The sequence below is a fragment of the Molossus molossus genome, unplaced genomic scaffold, assembly GCF_014108415.1.
Source record: "Molossus molossus isolate mMolMol1 unplaced genomic scaffold, mMolMol1.p scaffold_m16_p_3, whole genome shotgun sequence".
Taxonomy (NCBI): domain Eukaryota; kingdom Metazoa; phylum Chordata; class Mammalia; order Chiroptera; family Molossidae; genus Molossus; species Molossus molossus.
Window position 1 is genome coordinate 118,088,811 of NW_023425366.1, and position 17,148 is coordinate 118,105,958.

Below are 17,148 nucleotides of genomic sequence, written 5' to 3' on the forward strand. Positions count from 1 at the left end.
AGCAGACAAAGTAGGTTCTCAAACGATTGATACACTTGGTTACAAGAGTGCTTTCTCATGGGAGAATGTGGTGGACCTATAAGGCATTCTTTAATTTAGATTTCATATAGGAGAGCTTGTCTTTTTAGGTACTTAATATAGTTAGCTTTTTCTGTTTTCTCAGGTTGAACTTGAATTAATGCTGAAAGGGGCTCTGGAAGAAAAATAAGAGTAAAAGGAAATTTTAACATGTATGGGTTGCTGCTGAATAAGGCAGAATATAAATATTCCATAGGCTTTCATTTGTTCATACTTTATATAAGTTTTACTATCAACTTAACAGTTTGCTTCTGCTGTTCTGCTTTTTGAATTCTATTGAAAAGATTATATGGTGGTTCTCAAGCAGCCTTAAACCAAATCCTGATAAACTTCAGTTGAAAATAAAGCCAGGTTTACTAAATTGTTATCAAATAACTCAGGAAATTAGGATAAATATTTTTACATCTTGATTTAACTATTTTGTTATGAGTATGATGCTTAAAATATATGTGTTAGCCTAGACTTGGGAATGTTTAATCTGATCAAAGGACAACAGATGTGGAACAGGAATTCAGAAATCTAGAAGACTCTAAAAGCAAGCTAATGGCTTTTACCAAACTGCACACTAGGACTAGAGAACACCCTTCTAGTTCTACTAGGCTCTGCCAGGAGATGATTTGGGACCTGGGCGAGGGCCTACTTAGGAGCTGGGCAGCAGTGGTCTGTTGGTGGACTGTCCTTTGGCCTCCTCCCTGTTAGCTCTAACTGGTTACAGAGAGGCTAGCATTGTCCTTGACTAAGAGACCCGAGCCATGACCTTAGCGTCTGAGCTCATGCAGGTAGCCTAGACTTGCTTTGGTTCTTCTGTGGAATGCGTTTGTTGTTCTAGGCTGAGGAAGGGTAATATTTCGTATTTTTTAAATGTATAGTTAGTCCCCTGTGAGCTGGATGTTCCTAACTGTGCCATCTGTGATCTTTGACTTTGATTATACGAATCGAGACCATGTTGAGATAGTTTTCTGCACTACTGGATGACCAAAAGGAAAAGATGGAAAGAATTCCTGATGAAATGTATCAGTGTTCTGCCCTGGCCAGTTTGGCTCAGCGGTTAGAGCGTTGGCCTGCCGTCCGGAGAGACCCGGGTTCGGTTCCCGCTAAGGGCATGTACCTCGGTTGCAGTTTGTCCCCGGCCCTGGTTGGTCGTGCGGGTGGCAGCCACTCGATGTGTCCCTTTCACATCAATGTTTCTCTCTCTCTCTCTCTTCCTCTCTCTCCCTCCCACTCTATCTGTACAAAAAATGGAAAAATGTCCTCGGGTGAGGATAAAAAAAAAAAAAGAAATGTATTAGTGTTCCAAAATACCCTAAAAACTTTGGCTCAGACAGTTAGAAAGTGCTTTGTCCCAGAAGTTCACCAAGCAAGTAGTATTCAAGGGACAAGACAGACCACACACACCCCCATTTTCACCCTGGCAAGGTGATCATATGAATGTTGTCAAAAATACTTACTGCCCTGGCCGGTTTGGCTCAGCGGTTAGAGTGTTGGCCCACAGACCAATGAGACGGGTTTGATTCCGGTCAAGTGGCATGTACCTCAGTTGCGGTTCGCCCCCGGGCATGGTTGGGTTGTGTGGGAGGCAGCCAGTTGATATATCTCTCTCATATCGATGTTTCTCTCTCTCTCTCTCTCTTTCTCTCTCTCTCCCCTCTCCCATTCTGTCTGATAAATAGAGAAAATATCCTCTGGTGAGAATAAAAAAATTTTACAATGTTTTAGAAACAGATTTTTCAAAACATGTTGGGTGAACTTTGAGACTACAGGAGCCCTTTGGGAGCTTTTTGGTCTTTTGGTATTTATTTTCCTTTCTACACCGAAGGGGTGGCTACCTTGGATGGTTGGTGTGACTGGAAGAACAGGTTGTCTGTCCTTCCTGCACGCCCCCTACTGGAGACGGAGCCTGCAACCTGGGAATGTGCCCTGACCAGGAATCGAAACAGCAACTTTTGGTGCACAGGATGACACCCAGCCAACTGAGCCACACCAGCCAGAGCTAATTAAGCAAGTCAGTTGTGGTGAAATCATCACATTGTGTGTGTGTGCCTTGAACTTGCCTGTGGCTACCATTGGTACTATTTAGGCAGAGAGCTGCCTAAATTATTGGTTCTGCTAGTAGCAAAAAAAGTGGTCTCTTTTAGTTGACATCCAGTAATGGATAAATTGGAAAGCCTGTTGCTTGAGTGGATTGGTGGGTGGTGCAAGGTGTGGTGTGTATTTATCATATCATTTCTGCTTTTACTATATGTTAGTGTTATTTTAGGTTTTATTTGGTATGTTTTTTTAGTTTGGGAACACTAAAATTTTTTTCTGTATAAATTAATGGTGATTTCTTCTTCGCTTTAAAGCAATTTGTCTTACAAAATGTTTCATATGAACTCTCTACTTTCACATAGTGGGGGAAACCTGAACTGGCTAACTGCAAGGCTGGATTCAAGGAGGGGTGAATGAATGCATGTGTCTTCTGAATATGTGGTCCTAGTAAAGATATTTTAAATGAAATTTAAGAAATAGCCGTGGCTGGTTTTGCTCAGCAGTTAGAGCGTTGGCCTGCGGTCCAGAGAGACCCAGGTTCAGTTCCTGCTAAGGGCATGTACCTCGGTTGCAGTTTGTCCCCGGCCCTGGTTGGGTCGTGTGTGTGGCAGCCACTCGATGTGTCCCTTTCACATCGATGTTTCTCTCTCTCTCCCTCCCACTCTATCTGAACAAAAAATGGAAAAATGTCCTCGGGTAAGGATAAAAAAAAATAGAAGTTATAACTGTGGTGGTTTTTTTCCCCAAAATTCTTGGGCCTCTAAGAAAAGTGTTTCAGCAGTTTAATTTTATGCAGTAAAACAAAAATTCTGAGAGAAGTCATTGTTGCATAGAATTTATTTAGTGTAAGTAGTACTTTCTAAAAATACAAATTCTTGCTTCAGATCTGAGTTTCAGATAACAACTGCAAAAACCTAGTTGAAAATCAGAAATGCCCTTTATATTAACAGTTTACTGAGCTACCATCTCACCTTGATTAAGTCAGGAGAACTCAAAGTTGAGCCTAATTAGTAGGCATTTTGAATAATTTTTTTGTTTATTTTATTCAAGTTGAATTTGAGTTTCAGTGGAATTTAAATTTGTTTCTGTTTACTGAAGTAAAGCAAATAGGTCCAAAATGGCAGGGTAGAGTATGTTCACTTTTAAAAAGGTGAGAAATGTCAGCTGTAAGGGCTTCATGTGGAAATCACCTGTGCATATGAAATTGCACAGAACAAGATCATTTTTGTACACTAGTTTTATTTGTGTTTTTATATGGTTATTTCAGAAGAAAAGGGCCAGTTGTGCAAAACATTGCTTTGTTTGCAACCTAGAGTTTAGAGTTGAAAAAAATAATGCAATCCATCTTGTTCAAGACACTCGTCTTACAGGTGAGGATCCAAACTTATAGAAAGGGATTGTAAGTTACCCAGCATGAATGGGCTAGAGCAAGCTAGATAGAGCGGCAGTCACCATGTGAGGATGGTGGAGAGAACTGAGCTGGGATTTCTTGAAAGAGTACACCCTCCTCTAGGAGGTCTTCCCTGGGGGTCCCCTTTCTCCCAGTTTCAAACACCAAGACACTTGAAAAATAGAGTGAGCAGTACACAGCAGGTGGAATGTTGTTACATCTTTGTGAAAGAGCAAAGGAAGGCAATGAGAAGAGCTATTCTTTTAATGATTGATTTCTGTTTATCCAGAGGAATTAGGTGAGCATCAGAATATCAGTGTGAGGTTTCCTAAATTCACCTCTGTGGAAATTGTTGCTTAGGTGTTCATAGGGAATTTAGTCTGGCTCTGTTGACTGGAATGGATGGAATCCTGATATGTGTTGGTTGCAGGCCCTTACAGAGGCATAGATGGGGATTCCTTCTTCCTGTTCTTGCCTTAATGTACTATACACTTTATATTATTTCACTAATTTAAAATAAACTTTATTATGGAGAATTTCAAACTTGTTTAATATTAGAGAAGATAATATAACAATCCCTCACGTGCATACCTGTCACCTGTTTGGGAGTTACCAATATATAGACAGTGGTTGGTCATCTGGGCTTCTTTCCTGTCAGTACCTCTTGCCTCATTAAGTTATTTATTTATTTATTTATTTTTAATAATTTTTCTTTATTGATTTTAGAGAGAGAGAAAGGGAGAGGGAGAGAGATAGAGACATCAATGAGAGAGAACACTGATTAGCCACCCCCTGAACAGCCCCCACTGGGGATTGGGCCCGCAACCCAGGCATATGCCCTAACTGGGACTCAAACCAGGGACTTCCCAGTGCATGGGATGACACTCAACCAGGGAGCCACACCAGCGGGGCTCACTAGGTTATTTTAAAGCAAATCCCAGACATTATATCATTTCTTTGTCAGTTCTTCTACTATGTGTTTTGAACTTATGGAAATTTAGCTTTTAATCTGATGGGGAAACTTGAAAGAAACTTTTAGAGAGTAATTAAGATTAAGCTGAAGGAGCTCCCCTTTGTTAGTGATTCTGCAGTGTTTTGTTTTCCAAATGATTTTCTTAATGTGTTAGTACCACTGTTGTGGTGGGGGAATCGGGTGGCATGTATGGTTAAGGTTAAGGATGAAAACTGCTGGCTCTTTGGGTGGTGTTTAGGAGGAGGAGACTGATGTAGCTGTTGAGAGCATCTTGGTTAGTCTTCTGTCTTAGTGTATAGCTGTTTGAACAAGTTCCTCTGTTCATAATTCTGACTGTGAACTCTGAGAATAAGCCTTTAATTTGTAATTGATATGAAACTTTCATAGGAAATAACAGCTTTTGCTTCCCTGGGTCAAAGTGAGCAGTTTGGAGGTCCTTTCTTTATATATGTGATTGCCCCAACACCTGATGTTGCCTCTTTTTTGTTTCAGATGGGAATGACTGGTAACACAAGTCCATTTGGACAACCCTTTAGTCAAACTGGAGGGCAGCCAATGGGAGCCCCTGGAGTGAACCCCCAGTTACCCAACAAACAGAATGTGGTCACTAGTTTGCCTCCCTTCCCTGCAGACATCAAGAATGCTTCAGTCACCAATGTGCCAAACATGGTAAGTTGCCCTTGGCTCTCAGGGCTGTGGGTACTTTGCTGTATGGATTTTATTGTGCTCACAGTAAAGATCTGCAACTAAAAATGTACCGTAGGTGATAGGAAAATAATCCATATTTCTTATGAGTAGCTCTCTCCCAGTGAGTTTACATTTTCTATGATGAGCTGGCAATCAGAGGGCTAGGTTGAGGTTATTCAGCCAGTGCTCCCAGGCTCCCTTTGTGGAGGGAGAGGGTTCATGACTGTGAATTGCTGTACCTTTCTCTTCAGAGTCACCCTCTTGGTTTTAGTAGTGTAGCCAAAAGAATCCAAGAGGCAGGCTTTTCTCATACTGTCTGTTAGTGGTTGAGGTTGTCACTAAAAGCCTATCAGTTTCTGTTACAAAAGATGTTCATCTTCCAAAGACTGTATTTTGTCTATGAGACATGGTTGTTGTGTCTGACTTGATAGGTGGTTTCACGTGTCTTCATTCTCCCCGAGATTTCCCACCTATAAAATAGGGGTTATCCTTGTAACCTCTTGGCCTAACAACCAAGATATAACGGGAAAATAGCTCCTTTTGCATTGCGAAATAGAATCTCTCTTAATTCCAAAGACTAAGGGTGTGTGTGTGTGTGTGTGTGTGTGTGTGTGTGTGTTTGTCAGACCTCACTGTGCACACATAGCTGCTAAATATCTGATATGCCTTTGGTGGCTGATTGAGGCCAGAAACAGCCAACTCTGTTATTCCCTGGGCCTGTTGCTGGAAACCTGCCCTTTTAGGATTGTCCAGTTCTAGCCTTACACATCCAAAACATAAAACAACGCTCACTGCTCCCCTTCTGAGCTCTGGAGGTAGCAGTCTGCATCTGGCACCCACATTCTCCCTAAATCTCACTTGCCTTGCCTTTTCCATTCCTCACTAAGAGAATAGTAGCATGGACTCCAGTGCTGGTGGTCATCACCTGAGCTTGCTCAGTGACCTAAAGCACATTTTGGCTTTAGAGAAAGAGCATTTACGCCCTGGCCGGTTTGGCTCAGCGGTTAGAGCATCGGCCTGCGGTCCTGAGAGACCCGGGTTCGGTTCCCGCTAAGGGCACGTACCTCGGTTGCAGTTTGTCCCCGGCCCTGGTTGGGTCGTGTGGGTGGCAACCACTCGACGTGTCCCTTTCACGTCGATGTTTCTCTCTCTCTCTCTCTCCCTCCCACACTCTGTCTGAACAAAAAATAGAAAAAATGTCCTCGGGTGAGGATAAAAAAAAAAAAAGAGCATTTACTTTTTCTCAGCCATTTGTATTTTATAGTCTGGTAAACTCTGACCTAATATTTTCCTCCTTTTCTCTTTTCAAATCTTCTCCAGCTCTTCTTCCCTATCCTCTCTCCTTTACCCACAATTTGGTGGCAAAATCCTTTTACTCCACATTCACTGCCTTCCTGTGCTGATCCAGAGGACTGAACTTCCAAAAGTGCTACATTTGTCAGGGTTAAATTCAGACTTAACTGGAAAGAGGTTTCTGGTTCCTTTTACCTGTGCCAGGGTTGGTGGAGACAGTGGGGATGGCCCCTTGGTCTGGAGCAGGGATTCTCTCTCCCTCAGCACTGTTGACATGCAGGGCTTGATCATTCTCTGTGGTGGGGGCTGTCCTATGTATTGTGGGATGTTCAGCAACATCCCTGGCCTCTACCCACTAGATGCTCATAGCACTCTCTCCTTCCCCCTTTCTTCCTCCCCACAATGGCCCCAGGTGAGAACCCCTGCTCCGGGGAATACTGGTTAGCAACAGCATCTCATCTTTCTGTCTTCGTGACATCTAACAGAAATAAAACCAGTTTTTTTTTTCTCCTTAACTCTTTTTTTGTCTCACCCTTCTCCCTTTTTCCACCCATTCCCTTGGCATCTTTACTGCTTTCCTAGCTGCCACTTTCCCACCAGGGCACTTGTGGACTTTGAGAGATTCACAGCAGGTACCTTTGGAGGGCAGACTTTGGGTGAGCTACTCAGACCTTTAAGAGGGTGGGAGTGCTTTACCAGCATGTATGTCGGTAAGGCAGAGTAACCCAGGCACAGCCTTCGTGCTGTAGGTTCAGAAACGAGAGGTGTCTGGGCAGAGAATTGGGGCAGCCAGCACACATAGTTTACCTGACATCTTTCTGAGTGCCATCATGTCCTGTGTTTTACCTTGTTCTTAAAACAGGCTCTTTGAAAGACATCATTACCTGTCCCATTTTACAGATGAGGAAGTTGAGGGTCTGAGGGGTTTTGGTTTGTTTAAGGCTCTGTGTGCAAAGCCCAGAGCTCTTTTTTTTTAATCCTCACCTGAGGACCTTTTTTTGCATTTATCTTCAGATAGAGCAGGAGGGAGTGAGGGAGGAAGAGAGAGAGAAACATTGATATGAGAGAGAGAGACATTGAGTGGCTGCCACCCACACAACCCCAACCGGGGCTAGGGATAAAACTGCAACCGAGGTACACGCATTTAGAGGGAACCAAACCCCGGTCTCTCTGGTCCGCGAGCCAACACTCTAACCACTGAGCCAAATCGGCCAGGGCAGAGCTCTTTTGTTTTTCTTTTTTTTTTAATTTCTCTTTTTCTTTATTGATTTTTAGAGAGAGAGGAAGTGAGAGGGAGTTAAAGATAGAAACATCGTTGAGAGAGAACATTGGCCGCTTCCTGCATACCCGCACTGGGGATCGGGCCTACAACCTGGGCATGTGTCCTGAACAAGAATCGAACCAGCAATCTCTTGGTGCATGGGTTGATGCCCAACCACTGAGCCACACCAGCTGGACCAGAGCTCTTTTTAATTATGTCTGATGTCATTTTTAGCAGCTCCGAGTCCACTGGGAGTGCTTCACTAGCCTGTACTTACATCATTTGTTTGCAGTTCCTCGATCATGTTATGTGATCTTCCTTGAATTTTCTAAATTGCATCTGGCCCTTTGGAATCATAGATCTGGCACAGTGAGGGAAAGCAGCTACTAAAAATCTAAGTCTTGTTAATGAAAAAAAGAAATACAAAGCCTTGAATTTATTTGTGAGTTTTGGGGAGTAATTTTTTGAAGCCCAACTGAATTCAGTGTACCCAAACAGTTAGGGTCAGGATTCTGATGCTGTGTTTGAGCTCTTCACTGAATGATTTAAGCCAGTTGGTCATTAGCCACTGAGCCAAATCGAAGAAAAGGAGCTCTTTTCTTTTTCTTCTCATTTCTAGAGGATTCCAGTATCATTGGGCCGTGTTAGGAAAGGGGGGATGTGGACATTCCTTTAATTTGCCACATTTGTTGAATGTCCTCTCTGGGCCCACTGGAATATAGATGTGTGTGATACAGACTTTGCCTTCTTTCATGAAATTTGGGGGAGGTGGTAATGGAGAAAAAATAATTACAAAACATAAACTGCCTCAACAGATCTAAGTAGCATGGAGTGGTTGAGGTTGATACAGGAACCTCCTTAGATAGAGCCATCAGAGAAGGCTGCACTACAGAAGGAGATTTTGAGGGCAAGATCAGAAGGAGAACAGAAGCCACGAAGACCCTAGCTCACTAGGAGTGCATTGGTTTGTATAGGAACTGGCAGAAGTCCAGTGGGAAAGATGACTCTCATGTGAAGGGAGAGCAGTGTTAGTGGATGTTGGGGACCAAGCAGGAGACAGCTCAGGGAGGGTTATAGGTGGCAACAACCACTGCAGTAGTCTGGGCTAGAGGAGATGGTGGCCTGGAGGTGTTTGATCACAGTAGGGTCAGGAGTCTAGATGAGGTTTGCCACTAGAGCGGGTGTGTGGGGTCACCATGTGAGACAACTGGTGGGTGATGGTACCATTTACAGAGTTGAGGAGGAACAGACTTGGAGGGGAGTGACCAAGGGGGAGGCATCAGTAATTCCATTTCAGATGTGTTCCTTTTGAGTTGCTTGTGAGATGTCCAGGTGGGGGTGTCAGGCAGACTGGTGAGCATACAAGTAGAGTGGCTGCTGTCCACATGGGAACTCTGATAACCATATTGCAGCAAGGGCTGTGAAGTGAACAAGCTCATGCAGGGGGCAGAGAACCAGGAGAGAGAGGAGGTCAAGGAGGAGCCACAAAGGGGACAGCAAGGGAACGATGTTCCTGCAGTCAAAAGAGGAAGATGTTTGAACAGAAGGAAATGATGCAGTGGAGATCATTAAGATGAGGGCAGAAGAGCATCACTGAAATGTGCAGGCAAATCTTTGTCTACTGAGAGTTTAACCTGTAGTCATGGAGAACCTGCAGATGAGGGTACTCTGTTGTCATCTTCTGAACCTTTCAGAGCTCCTGTAGTATATGGTGTCATTGTTGAGGGCATACATATTCTCAGTACAGTGTTCAAAAGCAACTAGCACATTTTCCTAAATTTTCAGATATATCTCATTGCACCTCTGTATTTGGCCATTTTATTTGTGATTTCTTACCTTTCTATGGACTTTGGAAGTTTGTTAGAAATTTCACCGTATTTCGTGATTCTAAGATGCACATTTTTTTTTTCACATTGTAGCATATATGAAATTAGGATGTTTTAGAAACAAGTTTTAGATCTTATAAAATAGTATGTATGCTCTTTTAATTGCTCATAATTTGAATTGAATGACACAACTATTAAACGTATATTCACCCAACCTGTGTGGCTTAGTGGTTGAGCATCGACTCATACACCAAGAGGTCGCCAGTGCGATTCCCAATCAGGACACATGCCCAGGTTGTGGGCCAAATCCCCAGTGGGGGGCATGCAGGAGGCAGCCAGTCAGTGTTCTCTCTCATTGATGTTTCTTTCTCTCTCCCTTTCCCTTTTTCTTTCTCTAAAATCAATAAAGAAAAAACAAATTTTAAAAACAAAAACATATATTCACTGTCTCTGGCCAGTTTGACTCAGCGTTTAGAGCGTCCATAGAGTTTTGGGTTCAATTCCTGGTCAAGGTCATGTACCTGGGTTGCAGGTTCGTCCTGGTCGGAGTTGTGTGGGAGACAAGAATTGATGTGTCTCTCTTCACATCAATGTTTTTCTCTCCCTTTCCCTCTCACTCTCTCTCTCTCTTCCTCCTTTTCTTCCACTCTATTTAAAAAATCAATGAAAAAATATCCTCAGGTGAGAATTGACAACAACAAAAAAAACATATATTTACTGTACGGTTTTCCAGGACAGCATACATGGATAGAAGAATTTTTGAGGTATTTAAATTTTATTGATAAAAACTGGAGCAAGTTTGGGGGGGGATGGAGATTATGTCCTCTTTCTGTGGACTGGGGTTGAGGTCTGATTGGCTGTCTCAATGGAGGCGTGTGCCCCAGAATGTGGGAGGAAAAGTAATTCCAAGGCAGTTCTCTGGAAGATGAGGACACCTGATTCCTAATGATGTTGGCCTTCTATTTTTATCAGAAAAAGTCTTAACACAGAGTGAGAGAGAGTTTGCAGGAGGGAGGAAAACTCAGGCTCCAGGTGGGACTGGAGTTGTCAGGTCATTGCTGACCTTCATGACAGTTTGGTCTGGGTTGCTTTCAAAGGAGCATTGTTTAGAAGTGGGACACATCTTGGGTTTATCTAATCCGAGAAAGTTTGGTGCCCAAAGGAGCCTCATGATCAGGTTCTTCCAAGGAGTCTCCTGTTGGGCCCTAGATGTGGTCTCCTACAAGGGTTAATTCTCATAGGAAGTTCTTGTGTGTGACTTTTGTTTTTTGTTTGTTAGAGAAATTAAGAACTACATTTTGGAGACTTTACCATTCTTAAAGTTGTAACACAGATTTATCAGGAGTGCTGCTTATTTAAAACTGCTCGTGAGAGTGGTGTTAGGATTTGTTTTAGTCGTTGTGAAACATTTGGAAAAGGCTCCCAGGCAGTTACTGGTTCAGATCTCTAAATGGAAGGAAAGTGTGACTGGTGGAAGTCTGTTCCTGCAGGGGAGGGTTGTAGAATTGTCTTTTGTGTCCCGCCTGAATTAACATAGTTGGGACAGTGCCACTGGCAGCATGTGGGTGGCAAGTCATCAGCCATGGTGGCCCTTGCAGAGGTAACTGTGCATCTCAGAATTAATTCTGTCTGTGTTTCTCAGAACATACATGTCTGTGGGCCCACACTGCATCAGAGTGACTGGTTTCTGGGCCCCACCCAGTCCTCCTGGTTCAGAAGCTCTCAGAACAGCGATTTTCAGCCTTTTTCATCTGATGGCACACATAAACTAATTACTGGAATTCTGCAGTATACAAAAAAATATATTCTGTGTTTTTGCCAATATAACAAAAAACAATTAGGTATAATTTGATTAATTCACATAGAACAGCTATTGTGTAGGCACTTGTCATTGTTTTATTTGACAGTCTAAGGGAAAAGAGGTCCGTGCCCCTGACTATAAATAGTCAGGTATTACATGTTTAAAAATTTCTTGGGGAACACCAGTTGAAAATCGCTGTCTTAGAGGAAGGGTGAGGACTCTCTGTTTTCGTGGTTACTATTATTTGTGAAACTTAATTTTTTTTTTTTCTCAGTTTCCCAATTTATATCATCTAATTCCCTCTATGGCAATTCAGAATAATTGCCAAATAGATGGGCTTGTTCTTTTTCTTACACTGGAATCTGCAGTTTTAAACAAGCTCCTCCAGTGACTTTGATGTAGAACAGTGATTTTCAACCAGTGTGCACATGAATTTTTAAAACTTGTAATACCTATTTAGTCAGGGGCACTGACCTCTTTTCCCTTAGATTGTCAAATTTAAAAAATGACAACAGCCAACACAACAGTAGCTGTCTCGTGTGAATAAATCAAAATTATACCTATATTTTTTTGTCAGATCAGTATACAAAGTTTTTTTGGTGTGCTGCAGTTTTAGTTATTACTTTATGTGTGCCATGAGATGAAAAAGGTTGAAAATTGCTAATGTAGAATGTTTTCAGAGCCATTGTTCACTGCTGTTTGAGTGACCTGATGCCCAGCCATCCTTCTTTGGAGTGGGCTTACTTTATTGGTCGTTATGTCCACTGCAGTACTTCAGAAAGCTTCCCTTTCTGCCCCCTCACCATTATTTGTCTTGTTCTCTCATAATTTTCTGTCTCTTGCATCCAGTCTCTGATCACTGAGGGATCAAGGTGTGAATTGACCAAACAGAGTTAAACCTCAGGTACCCAAGGGCTTCCCTGCAGAAAAGCTCATATTTCCGTAACATTGCACACTAGCCCCTTGTTCTTCACAAGCGGAGATTTAAACTCACTGGTGGTCTCATATTTCCCTGTGTTCTATTCCTTCTTGTGGAAACGATGAGTGAGCAGTTATGTCAGCTCTTCACCACAAGAGCAGATTCTGTAGAAATTCACTCTATGACTATGAATTGTGCCTTAATAATTGAATTGGAAAACATGGGGAATAAGCATTTGCCCACAATTATTAGTAATCTAAGTGTTTGTATACCTTTAGGAATTTATTTCTGTTACTCTCATCTTAATTTGCCTTCACCTGAGAAAATGTGTTTAAGGGACCTTTGAAGAATAACTTTTAGTCTAAATTCTTATCAGTAGCTATATAAATCCTTTCTACTGCTTAAATTCATCTCCTTTTGGCTGGAAACACAGCCTAAACACAAAATATGATTTGTTACAAATATCAGGAAACTATAAATTGAGAAAATTTAATGAAGTTCTTTGGTGTCAGGCACAACCATAGGTATTTTAAGTATTCAATTAAGGTCATTTAACTTTGTTTCCAATATGGGTTTCCATTAACCAACCATGTCTTTATTAGAGTGTGATTAGTGTTGCCCTTTCTTCAGTGAAACCTTCTAGGTGGAAGTATAAATTATCTCCAGAGACATTCAGCTCTTTCACTTCACATAGAGACCCAATAGGAAGGTTCCTCTTGTCTAAACAAGCTGTACTGCATACCTTCAAGCAACCAGCGTCAGAACTTCTGCCTGCCTATTAGAAGCACCTACTGGGATATTTACCAGGCATTTCTGAGAAATGAAGGGACTGTTGGACGAACTTGGTAGATAGTACATTTTATGGGTCTGGATGGGGACAGTCATAGCTACCAACAGTATAAATATAGTGCTTTATCATATCTGAAGAGTCATGAGCCATGGCAGTCTTTTCACTGTCCTAATCACTCTAATTTCTTTTTACCTTTTCCATAATCATCTGACATGGCCCTAAGGCTCAATTCATTAAAACCAATTTGTTAGTCAAATGATTAATTTACCAAATTATCAAATGCTTAACTGTAGCCCTGGCTGGTGTGGCTCAGTTGGTTGGGCATTATCCTGTGCACTAAGAAGTTATTGCTTCAATTCTTGGTCAGGGCACATGCCCAAGTTGCTGACTCCATCCCCAGTAGGGGACGTGCAGAAGGCAGCTGATCGATATTTTGCTCCCACTTTGATGTTTCTTTCTCCCTCCCTCTCCCTTCCTCTGTCTCTAAAAATCAATAAAAATATTTTTTTAAAACTTAACTGTAATATTTTTGAAGAATCTGTCTTTATATATTGATAGTATGCAAGAAGAGTATTTCTTAAAGGTTTTTAGTAAGTTGGTAATTCTTCTGAACTGGGCATTTGGTCAGTGGGCCTGATGTCTTTTAAGACCCTTTAATTCAGTTGAGATCTGCTTGTCTGGTTGGCCCGTCATCCATTGGAACTGATCCAGCAACTTCTACCTTGTAGGGGGTTTTTGTTCAGTAGCAGGTAACCATTCACTCCACCTTGGCAAACGAAATCTCCAGTTCACAAGGCATGATCTTGGGACATGGTAGAGAGGTGGTGTGGGGGGGTGCCTGTCCACTTATCAGTGCTGCTGCTACCTTTGCCCTTTATCTCACCCATCGAGTTTTCTTTCTTTTTTTTTTTCTTTACTTATTTTTTATCCTCACCCGAGGACATTTTTCCATTCTTTGTTCAGGTAGAGTGGGAGGGAGAGAGAGAAACAGAGAGAGAGAGAGAAACATCGATGCGAAAGGAACACCTCGGGTGGCTGCCACCCGCACAACCGACCAGGGCCGGGGACAAACTGCAACCGAGGTACGCGCCCTTAGCGGGAACTGAACCCGGGTCTCTCAGGACCGCAGGCCGACGCTCTAACCGCTGAACCAAACCGGCCAGGGCTGAGTTTTCTTTCTTGACTTAGTCATTTGTTTTCCACTGTAAGATCACACTGTTCAGATTGGGAAGGTTATTTAAAAATCATTTTGTTCCAACTTAAGATAATTTAAAATTATTTTCCTATTGAGTTTAAAGCTTAAATTGTAAGGTAATCTCTTTTTTTTTCTTTAATCAGTAAACACCAAGCAAAAAGAAGAAAGCACAAGAAACATTATTCTGTCCATCTAAAATAAACTCTGTTTTTTACCAGTTGATCTTTATCATCTCAGAGGTGATTTTCACTTCTTCCCAGTTTGATAGCTGTGAGCATTTAATGAGTATTTCCTTTATTTTATGACTCCAAAGCTTTGCATACCCAGCTGTTCTAGGGCCCTTCTGGAGGAATCAGAACAAGCAGACGTTGCAAAGCAATCCCTTGTCACACCTGGTGTTCGCTTTGGTGTCATTTTCTGACTTTAGCTGGAGGTTGGGGAGAAGTAAAGTTTCCGGTGGGCCAGAGGAAGGCTGTCAGAGTAGTGTGGGTCTGTACCCAATCAGTGATACAGAATTTTGGGCCAGGTTGTTCTGAAGGGCCATCTGTAGGGATCCCAGCCTGATGTGGATTTGGGGTAGTGGTTTGTGAGGCGGGAGGAAGTACTTTCATTCTCCATTCTGTCTTGGTCAGGTTCTGCTTCCTATTGTTTGCACTGGAGTCCCTTGCAGACATAATCTGTTCTGAGATACTTAATGGAAAATAACTTATTTTCCTAGAAAGAATGCCAGGATAAGCTGTTGTACAGTATGTACTCCTGTGCACATCTGTGATTATATCCTTAGGATGGAATACAAGGCATATAGAAAAATGGGGTTGGGCCCAGCTGGTGTGTCTCAGTGAATTGAGCATCACCCCATGGACTGTGAGATCCCGGTTCAATTCCTGGTCAGGGCACATGCCCAGATTTCAGGCTCGATCCTCAATAAGGGACATGCAAGAGTTAGCCCGTCAGTGTTTCTCTCTCATCACATCAATGTTTCTGTCTCTCTCTCCCTAAAAAATCAATTAAAAACATATATTTTTAAAAATGAGATTGGTGTTGATTATACAAATCTATATAACAATAGCAATCCAAATAAAAGTACATGTTAGATTCCTTCAAAAAATTACAGAATATCACAGAAATAGAAAAGATTTGCCTTTCAAGATCATTTGATGGACATGGGTAAATGATTGTTTTAACTATGGCAACAAAGATACATGCAAAGAGCATGTGGCTGAATCTAGGAAAGATGGGAGTGGGGTGAGTGAGCTGTACCCCCGCAGCCACTAGGCCAGTGTGCTTTGTGTTCACCTGCTGTTACTTGTGGCTCAAAATGCTAACTTGCAGGGGGAATCACAGTTGAACCAGTGTGACTCCCACACCATGCTAGCCTTCTCCTTCTAGAATTAGGATTTACATGTGAGCTGATTTGAGTTCCAGAAATGCATATTGCATATATTTTAAGGCTTTTGATGGATTCTATTACATTGCCTTCCAACACGTACTAGATCACCAGTATTACAAGATGCTCCCAAGGCTGGGAGTTTGTCACTCAGCTTTGATAGCAGATGATGGTGTCTTATTAAAGTACTGTAAGTTTAGAGATACACATTTTTTTTGTTTGTTTGTTTTTATCCTCACCTGAGGACATTTTTGCATTTACCTTAAGATAGAGCAGGAGGGAGAGAGGGGGTAAGAGAGAGAGAGAGAGAGAGAGAAGCTTCAATGTGAGAGAGACACATGGAGTGGTTGCCACCCACATGACCCTAACCAAGCCGGGGACAAACTGCATCCGAGGTATGTGCCCTTAGCAGGAACCAAATCCTGGACTCTGGTTCGTGGGTAGATGCTCTAACCACTGAACCAAACTGGCCAGGGCTACATTTCTTTTTTGATTTGCTTAGTTCCTGTCCTTTGCCAGTTTTTCTGTTAGAGTCTCTTAGAACACTTTATAAAGCAAGGTGATCCAAACCTTTATCAAGGTGGGTGGCAGAAATGTTACCCACCTACTGCTAGACTGCCTGTTCTACCACTGAGTGTACCACATGGGCAAAGAACACACCTTTGGGCCTCAGTTACTTCTCCTGTAAGGTGGTGCTGGCCCTGAGTTAGTTTCTCCCTTGGGGGTTGGGTATTAAATGAGCACTGATCATAGAGCTTAGTGTGAAGTACTTGAGAAATAAAGACTGGCCAAGAGGAAGAGAAGACATAATACCTGTATTATTATTTGCTTTGTCTTGTGTGTTCAGTATTTTTTCCTAGTTTATTGATTTTCTTTACATTTGTTCTCATGGCTTTGGTCCTGGAGGGGAGTGTAAATTCTCCTGTAGTTTGTCCTCTTGCACGTCCTTCTTTGGCATGGCCCACCACTACATCAGAATCACCTATGGGCCTTTTCCTTTAAAAGTTTTGTTTTATTGCCTTGGCCGGTTTGGCTCAGCGGTTAGAGCATCGGCCTGTGGTCCAGAGAGACCTGGGTTCGGTTCTGCTAAGGGCGCGTACCTCAGTTGCAGTTTGTCCCCGGCTCTGGTTGATCATGCAGGTGGCAGCTGCTCATTGTGTCCCTTTCATGTCTATGTTTCTCTCTCTCTCTCCCTCTCTCTTCCCCCAACTCTGTTGAACAAAAAATGGAAAAATGTCCTCGGGTGAGGATAAAAACAGTTTTTATTTTCACTGTAAAAGTACATACATGTTCATTTTGGAAAATCTGGGAAAAGTATAAAGCTAAAATTAGTACTGCATCCCCTATGGAACTTTAACAAGTAGAACTGCTTCTGGCTCCACCCTAGATTTTCCAATTATAGTTTCTGGGAGGAAAGAATGGGCAATCTGTATTTGAGAAGGTTTTTACTGGGGATTGGTTAGGAACCATTGCCACACACACTTTTTTTTTTAAATCCTTACTCGAGGACATTTTTGCAT

At 42.3% G+C, this 17,148-nt stretch overlaps 1 protein-coding gene across 6 annotated transcripts in view; it reads left to right on the forward strand.

The window, feature by feature from the left end:
* Positions 1-17,148, forward strand: part of LOC118641604 (CREB binding protein) — a 149,398-nt gene that overhangs the window by 57,804 nt on the left and 74,446 nt on the right. For 5 of the 6 annotated variants that reach the window (XM_036278906.1, XM_036278910.1, XM_036278904.1 and 2 more), the window contains one exon: positions 4,962-5,138. In XM_036278906.1, the coding sequence (XP_036134799.1) occupies positions 4,962-5,138 (177 nt within the window). Of the gene's footprint in view, positions 1-2,035; positions 2,081-4,961; positions 5,139-17,148 lie in introns of those variants that run through there. The other variant, XM_036278909.1, reaches the window with a different exon arrangement.